Here is a 9,012-nt window from a genome sequence, read left to right as displayed (position 1 = left end):
GACTGCGCCGCCCGCTAAAGAAACACAGCACGCCCCAAACGTGAACTCTTCCCCGTCCCGTGCCAGCCGCTCGCTCGCGTCCCGCTTGTGATGCCGGCTGCTCCCAGTGCAGCTGTTGTGGTAGCGCTCGGCACGGGGCGGCGGAGCAGCGCGCTCGGTGTGTGACAGTCGGAGCCGCCGGAGCGCTCCGCCCGCCGCGGCACCCGGACTACAGCCCGGAGCCTGCCGGGAGGAAGCGCGGGGACGCACCGCAGGAAGCGGCACGGCGGCGCCGCCGCAGCGCTGCCGCGGTCCCGCACGGCCGCCCCTGAGTCACCGGAGCGGCTGGTGCGGGGCCGAGCGGCGGGGCTGGGCCGGTACCTCCTCCGCACTGCCCTGCCCTGCTGCCGGTGACCCCTGGGGAGCACAGCCCGGCCGGAGGAAGCGGCGACAGCGGCGGCTGCGGAACGTGAGCGAAGCTGTGGGCGAGGGGCGCCGAGCGGGGCGGGCGGTGCTGCACCAGCTGCTGCGGGGTGCTGTTAGAGGTGCTCCCCGCCAAGGGAGGGGACCCCGTTCGAGAACTCTTCTTCTTGGAACGAGGATTAAAAAACTGGTCTTTGATCTAGCGATTTTATTTTCGTCAATTTTGCGTTCTCTGCAAGTATTGTATACTTTTTAAAAAGAGGTCAATCTAGTATTGAAATTTCATAACTTAATTGACAAAACTTATCTGCATTTGCTTGTTAGAAAGTGCCGTGATACTAATTTTAAAACATCTAAATAGGCGTTTATTTTGAGAATACATAGTAATATCATCATTGCCTATCACTACACCTATTGTAACCACTAGAAGGTATGGCAAGCAAAGTCTCATAAACAGCAAACAGTATTTATATTTTCGTTTCAAATATGCTTTTTAAGTTTAATTAATCATTACAATAGCACTGGTATGTGTTGCAACTAGGTTGCAAACTGCTGAAAGAGGATCTGAGGTTCACTTCTTCAAAAGCACATTTGATGGGAATATAGAGGACCTCATAAATGCTGTGCTGCCACTGCTGCTAATAATTTTTAGAAGTCAGGCATGATTGTTTGTTCCCTATAAAATGAACCAGAACAAGCAGTTAGCTTCTGGAAATAGTTTCAGTGACCTCTTGTCATAGTAAGATTTGATCTCAGATTTGGGGAGACCAGTATATGTGGACATAGTCAGATTGGTATATGCACAAATAAAAAATCTAGTTTTAAGAAGCAAATTTACATGGCCCGAACAAATTACTCTTATGGAATTTCACAGAGGTTCAGTTATTCAATAAATTCAATAAATTCTTGTGCTCTAAACTTTCATAGTACCATTATCAAATCAAAATTAATGACTCTGGTTGTTTGGTGAGTTTTAAAGGAACAAAATCCTCTCCAACAACCGAGGAGCACAGCTTTCCTACCTACACTGCTGTCCTGAGTCTTGTACATCCTTCTTTTATGTGCTTGCACTCATATCTTCCAAGCTGCCAAACCTCATGGGAAGACCAAATGCTGTGCCTTAAACCTCTGATACAACTGATAATCTTAGTGAGAGTGTCAAGGGTATGACCCAGAAAATAAAATATTGGGATAAAATTTTATTTGCCTGACTGGTAGCCAAATATATATTTCAGTCGTGCCTAATGAGCAAAGGAATACCTGTCAGGTTCTGAAGACCTACTTATGTCTCCATAGCTGAACTTAGGGATGGAACACACAGGCATTGCACTGGCAGAAAGCAGCAATTTTACAAGCAGAGAAACAGGCTGTTCTTTTCTTTTTAACCATCTGGTGTAATGTCTTCTTTCAGGAGCATTAATTGAAAGGCAGAGATAATTATTCAACTGAGCATTAGGAACAGGAATGGGATAATTGCCATGAATCCATATATCAGTCAATAACAGGAGGACCTTTTACTTGTAAAAGAATGTTGGGTAGCATGTGGATAACTGTTGATCTCCAGTTATAGAATGCCTTTCATTTCCAGCAGATTCAAAGATCACAAACACTTGCCCTGTAAAAAGAAGCGAGGAAAACAATCCTATGTGGCAACAATGAGGTAAGTAGCGAGGCATTTTAGATTAAAATAATTTACATTCATATTTTCAAGCATGTTATTTGCACTTTGGAAAGAAATTATTCAAAATTCTGTGAAAAAAAAAAAACCTATACAGATATGCTCTCAAAAATTGTACTTGTTTGGTTGTCCTGGATCACTGAATTTGACCAGAATTCCCTGCTGAAAACCTAGAAATTACTCACAGGGTAGCATGAATAATATGCATACATGAGTAATGGTATTAAAAGAAAATGTATAGATGAGTTAGTAGCAAGCTTAGAATGTTCATCTTCTATTCAGTTTGCACTAATATTGCAAGGTAAGAGGGAGTAAAGGAAAACTGTAGTGCAACAAAGACAAGTGCACCTAGATTGGGGCAGCCCTGGATGTACAGACAGACTGGGAACAAGAGGCTGGAGAGCAGTGCCACGGAAAGGGACACGGGGGTCCTGGTCAATGGCAAGTTGGACACGAGTCAGCAGTGCCCTGGCAGCCAGGAGGGACATCCTGGGGCACCAGCCACAGCATCACAGCTGGGCAAGGGAGGGGATTGTCCTGCTGTCTGCTGATGCAGCCTCACCTCTTGGTTGTTCTGTGCATTTTTATAAGAATACAGTATAAGAAGGATATAAAGCTGTTAGAGAGAGTCCAAATGCCCTCAGGCACATGGTGGAATTTTGCGGCCTTTCCGGTGCAGAGCCAGGAGTTGGACTTCAATAATCCTCATGAGTCCCTTCCAACTCAGGATATCATATCACTGTGTGAAGAACATCTGAGGGGCTATCTTTTTAGAAGTTGCTTTATAAGAGCTTCTGTTTAGTTCCAAGATCATGAGGATGCAGAAACCTCTGCCTTAAACTAAATCTACACTCACAGTTAGCTGATAGGTAGCACCTAACATCTGGCATTGCCTATTTCTCACAAGTTCTAGATGTATCAATTCAGCTGTTGCTGAGATCATTGCATTCCTGTATTACTCCATTTGGAATGTTTCTTTTGCTCCATCTGTGTGCTATTACCTTAGTATGATCAGCATCGCATTTTCTGTACTGATTACTATTATCAAGCAGCATTATCAAGCATTATACAAATTACTGACAAAAAATACAGCTAATCAGTTATAAAAATTGCTCCGTGTGGTGCCTGAGCGACGGAAAAAGAGTGAGCACTTTATTTCCTCCTTCCTGCCAGAGCTTTGGAGAAGGCACCTTCTCTCCTTTTTGCTTCCCAGTTAAGGTAGAGCTCCTGCAATGCTGAAAACATTGAATCTCTGTACAAATTTGCTTTCTACTTTCAGCTGGATAGACATGGTGAGGTATGTAAATGTTCAATCAAAAATGTAGTACTAAGAAAATAGGAAAAAATGAACACTTTAAAAGAACTACTCTAGATTTATTTTCACAAAACAATGAAACCCAAAGTTAACCAAAAAGAGTGAAAAGCAAGTAAACATAGAAACCGGGTAACAGAAACACCTGTCTTGATAGTTGAAAGTAATTTGCCAAAGTGCTAAAGTCCTTAGTTACTTACTTTAATGAAAATGTACTTAATATTTTGGGATTTTTGATCAAGAGAGAAAACTGTACATGTGTGTAATGACTTTCTTTCCTGTTACTTGTTTTAAAGGTGTTTTCACTTCTGTAAGCTTCCAGGAAGAGTCATGGGAATCCGCCTACTGCGCTTCACCTCTGTGGTGATCATCGTCTTGCTTCTTGTGGCAGGTGCTTTAACAGCTTTGCTTCCCACTATCAAAGATGACAAATTGCCCAACTCACGAAGGGAACCAAAAATCCAGAGTCAGTCTGCCTTGGATTCATTCACTCTTATTATGCAGACATACAATAGAACTGACTTACTGCTAAAGCTTTTAAATCATTATCAAGCAATCCCCCACCTACATAAAGTAATTGTTGTGTGGAACAACATTGGTGAGAAGACACCAGAGGAAATGTGGAATTCCTTGGGGCCTCATCCTGTCCCTGTTGTCTTTAAAGTTCAAACTGTAAATCGTATGAGAAACAGACTGCAGACTTTCCCTGACCTGGAAACAAAAGGTAATCAGCAGTTCATATCGCTATTACTAATACTATTTTCATGCTTGAAATCTGAATGCTAAAAGAGAGATGGTTGAGTTATACTGTGTAATAAATCAATGGATCTTTTGGACCGCTTCATAAAGTGTGGGTAGTATAGAGGAACACTGTGTTATGATATCAGGTGCATACCACCACCAGGCTGTCAGTGAAGAGTAAAGGAAAGAAAAATGTCAAATGCATTTCAAGGTCTTTTGGAACAGTTCTCCATTTCTTTTGTGAGGCAGACATAGGTAGTTCAGCTTCTCTTCCTTCTGTAGCATAAACTGAAATTCAAAATGCATGTTATTTGTTGATTGTCTGCACTAATCTGGACTTAAGTCATCTGGTAAAGACTTGATTTAGTCCATTCCTCTTAAAACTAAGTTCTCAAACATGTTCTGCTCTTCTGAGAAACTTCCCTCCCCAGCTGTCAGCTTTCTATCTCGAATTACGCACCCTTTTATTTAAGAGTACTTTCCCCAGTCTCTTTGGGTATTCATGTAAATATTCTTCCTAAGCTCTTTCTAGGACGTGTACAACAATAAGTCCTGTTTGTTTCAAGTGGAAAAAACCCCCAAATGTTGCATTACAGACCTGACCTTACTCATGATTAGTAAAGGTAATTGTATTTACTGCCCCCTTCCTATCACGCTTGCTAGTCAAAATACATGATTTCTAGAAAGACAGTGGAAACTTCAACTTCCCAAGTGTTCTGTTTACTGCAGTAAGATCTGTGCTAACTGTAAACTTTAGAAGTTTTAATGCATCTGCAGTTCAGATCTAAGAATATCCTTCCTTTTCCACTTCCTGGTAGTCTTTTGTTTAAAACTAAGGCAAAGAGTCTTCCTTCTGTAGTTAATAATACTGAATGTTGCCTGGGCAATTTAACTTGCTTATGTAGTGTATATGCTAAAGAAAAGTATCTAATTCTATTCTAGTTGTATGTTTACACAAGATTAGTAGAATTTTAAGTTGCTTTGCCAAACACTCCGAAGTTTTCTAGCACATACTTCTCCAGCTGTACTACAGATGATCAAAGGTTGCTGAGTTTTGTAACAGCCTGGCAAATAATCTAGAACTTAGGTTTGCTTCCAGTTACAACAAAGCTGTAAACTTGCTTTAGCTTTGAAATCTAATTATATTTTATCAATCTACTTTTCAAGGAATTGCAATTCAGCTTAATAGTTGTAGAAATTTTATATTTCATTAGTCAAATACTGTGCTGCATACTGTGCTCATGTATTTAATATTTTGATCAATTAAAAGTTTTTCTCCTATTTTCCTCCCTTCAGCTGTTTTAATGATGGATGATGACACACTAGTCAGTGCTCATGACCTTGCTTTTGCCTTTTCCGTTTGGCAGGTAATGTTTGGCAGGCAGTATTTGTGAGTTCCACTTGAGATTAATAGTTTTAGTTAGAGCAATACTGTATCATACTGCTTTACCATTGGTTTTCTACCTTTAAAGTAAGATTTTAGGAAGTTTGAAGTGTTGAATAGTAGAAATTGCAAAATTTCTAAAATTTGTTCTTTAGTAGTATCTGTAACTTTAAAATTTTAATTCTTAGTTTACAAAACCATGAAGTTGCTAACTGCTGAATTTATTTAAATATGTAGTAGTCTGTGTGTTTACATAAATTGTCTGTAAAGTTATTTTCAGTGCCAAATACACAGCCGCCAGTTGTGGGTAGATGTTTTGTTGGCACTATGTGATGTGGAATGAGGCAGATTACTGTTTTGTGAAACAGTATTTAATTGCAACATTTATGCAGATCAAAGGACCATATGCCAGCAATTTAATTCTTTCCTGGCAATAATGTTGTCCTCCTTTCATTTAAAAAATGCATAAATCTCTTATGATCGCACTTATGGTCACCCCACAGTGTGAAATATGTGTTGAATTTCTTTTTTTCTTCCAGCAATTTCCAGAGCATATAGTGGGATTTGTTCCTAGAAAGCACATTTCTACTCCTTCAGGCGTGTACAGTTATGGCAGCTTTGAACTGCAGAACCCTGGATTGGGAAATGGAGATCAGTATTCCATGGTGCTTATCGGTGCAGCATTTTTTCACAGTGGGTATTTAGAAGACTTTCAACATCAGCCAGAAGCAGTTCACGCCTTAATAGATGAAACTCAAAACTGTGATGATATTGCCATGAATTTTCTGGTAGCCAAGCATACTGGAAAGCCTTCAGGAGTGTTTGTGAAGCCTGTTGACATAAGAAATTTAGAAAAAGACACTAACAGTGGCTATTCTGGAATGTGGCACCGAGCAGAGCATTTGTTACAGAGATCCTACTGTGTAAATAAACTCGTTAATATTTATGATGGCATGCCCTTAAAATATTCTAATATCATGATTTCTCAGTTTGGTTTTCCTAATTATGCCAATCACAAAAATAAAATGTAAGCCAATGAGTTTAAGGTGTTAAATGTTTAACAATACTCAGTGAAGTGTACTGAGTTCAAGGAGAGAAGAAGGTGTAATTACTGCATCTTGGCCATCCCTCTTTGTAGCCTCTGATTTTGTCTCCACTAAGCTTTTTATGTACTTTCTTTCCTTTCTAACTAATTCACAAAGGTAAGTTTTGAGAAAACTTAAAGAATATAGAGTCATGCTTAGCTGTGATAAATTCATCCTCTTTCCTTAAAACCTGAAAAGCTACTCTAATTAATTAGGCCAGTTCTTCAGAAACATGCAGACAAAAATGCACTCCTACTCTTCAGATCTTAACATTTGGATTTATTTTCCCTTGAATATACCTATCCAGTCAAATGAGGTCTAGGCATATTTGTGACAGTTACATTTTGAGATGCTTCCTTGCCTTCCCACTCCTCACCCACTCCTACCCAGTTTCCAGTGAAGCTGTAGAAGAGCTACAGTGAACTGCTGGCCAGGCTTCTGGCCTCCTGTACAAAATCCTCTTGAAGTTTGTATATAAGCTACTCGGTGTTCTGAGATGTTCTTGAAGCTGCTATGAAAGCCAGAAGAGTACCTCACCTTAATCTCAGATAGTCCTTAAACCATTGCCTACAATATCTACTCCTGCTCAGTTAATGGAAAATTATCTCTGATGTGGCTTTTTTTTTTCTAGTATTGATTTGCCTGGAGTTGCTGAAACACTGCAAGCAGCTGAAAGGTAAATCCTAGAGGTTAGAAATATAAGAAAATGAATACGTGAAATATGAAACTTATATAAGCAGCCAGAAGAATAGGATGGAATCTTACTTACTAATATTCTCTTTAGTACTTTGTTTTATTTTGATATTTTGCATATACATTGTTACAAACATGCACCCAGGAAAATACTCAATTAGTTAAAAAAATTCTTACTTACAGTTCCTAGTAAGAGCAGGGTGTTCAACATTTTGTAATTTTACAGGTCTACTGGTTTTTTAGGTACTCTTTCAATGAGTATTTATTTTTTAGTTCCTTGTTTCCTCTGGTTTTTGGTGGCTATGACAACAGAGTTAAAATGTACAATAAATTGGTAAAGCATTATGAAAAAAAGTATTTTAAGGTACAGTGATATTTGACAGGAACGGAGTATTATCAGTCTCTGAATTCCCCGACTTTATTTACAGCAAGAAACAGAGCTGCTGTTAAATGGCATTTGTTGGACTGGGACTGTAATTCTGGAAACCTTCTATTGACATAGACAGGGCAAACCTTTACCAATGAAGTTGCATAAAGGTTGGGCTTTTTTGTTTGTTTGTTTTTGGTTTTGGTTTTTTTTTGTGGTATGGAGGAGAGAACAAAAGACAGTGATTTTCCTGGGTCACAGAATCAGATTTGGCATCCAAAGCAGATTTAGTTTCATCTGCATCAGCTTTTAATTGATTCTTAGAATCAGTTCAAAGGTAGCTGTGGGCAACCACTCACAGCTAATACCTAGTACACTAATAGCATCTGCACAAATGGTATATAATTCTGTCATTTTTGTAATAAGTGAGCTGAACTAAGAGTGAAAAATACGACAAATTCTTTACAGCAGGGTGTGAGTCTGGGGGAAATTAAGTAATCTTTTGCCTTGTTCTATTGGTATTAAAAGATTTGCTTTCTGTTCAGTGAAGTCTTCCTAGAACTTTTGTAAGATTTAAAGAGCAGAATCTTAACATGGCAATGTAGAGTCTGCTTAATTTTGTTGTAATAGTGAAAAGTAGTTTTTAATTATTGTGCTGTAGTGCTAAGTAGTATACAAACAGGTCTATGATCTTTCTAGAAATGCAAATTTCCATAATTTCTGTTCTGTGCAGTATCAACCAGAGTTGTGAAGACTCACAGTTGTTAACCTTATTTTTGAAATGTGAAATGAACTGTCAACTCAGACAAATCTTAGTACTGGGCTTCTCTTGGAGCAAAGGAGTTGTTTTGGTTTCTTCTGTATCAGTGAAAGAATTAATAGAACAAGCTTTTAATGATACTGTTAAATTTATTTTGCAACATTGTGAAATAAAATACAGAAAGCAGACTTGTGATGTGTTTATTTTCAGATTATTGACCAAAATTTTTTGTGTTAAGATGTCTAATGTTTACATACTCATGAGAAGCACCAAAGTTTCTTTTTTTAAAAAAATGTGTACTTCTTGGAACATACATTCATTTAATTTAGGTAAGGCCTACTTATGAAGGAAGAAAAGACATAAAATAACCAAGAGCTTTAATAATTTAGTCTTAGCTAGCAAAGAAAATACAAAGATAAGACTTAAGCTCCAGCCATAATTCATTGTACTTTGGGACCAAAAGGGGTTGTTTGCTTTTTTTTTAAAAAAAGTGGATTTTATCCCTTGGTAGTTATAAAAATGTCTTAAGATTCTTTACTGAAAATACATTACCAAAAAATTATATTTTAAACAAAATAGTATGCATGTGA

At 38.7% G+C, this 9,012-nt stretch overlaps 1 protein-coding gene across 3 annotated transcripts; it reads left to right on the top strand.

Annotated features, from left to right (window-relative positions):
• The first annotated feature begins 313 nt into the window (after positions 1 to 313).
• EXTL2 (exostosin like glycosyltransferase 2) lies at positions 314 to 8,610 on the top strand. Of its 3 annotated transcripts, none has more exons than XM_002187625.7 (5): positions 314 to 448; positions 1,994 to 2,062; positions 3,689 to 4,116; positions 5,430 to 5,500; positions 6,057 to 8,610. In XM_002187625.7, the coding sequence occupies exons 2-5, from the start codon at positions 2,058 to 2,060 to the stop codon at positions 6,546 to 6,548; spliced, it is 996 nt and encodes a 331-aa protein (XP_002187661.4). In that variant the 5' UTR covers positions 314 to 448; positions 1,994 to 2,057; the 3' UTR covers positions 6,549 to 8,610. The 3 variants fall into 3 exon arrangements, with proteins under 3 accessions (XP_002187661.4, XP_012430658.4, XP_072788650.1); XM_012575204.5 differs by having other exon boundaries at positions 315 to 448; positions 1,991 to 2,062; XM_072932549.1 differs by lacking the exons at positions 5,430 to 5,500; positions 6,057 to 8,610 and adding an exon at positions 4,656 to 5,414 and having other exon boundaries at positions 315 to 448; positions 1,991 to 2,062.
• Positions 8,611 to 9,012: the final 402 nt, after the last annotated feature.

This window comes from Taeniopygia guttata, chromosome 8, assembly GCF_048771995.1.
Source record: "Taeniopygia guttata chromosome 8, bTaeGut7.mat, whole genome shotgun sequence".
NCBI classification, from domain to species: domain Eukaryota; kingdom Metazoa; phylum Chordata; class Aves; order Passeriformes; family Estrildidae; genus Taeniopygia; species Taeniopygia guttata.
This window is presented reverse-complemented; position numbering and strand designations above follow the sequence as displayed.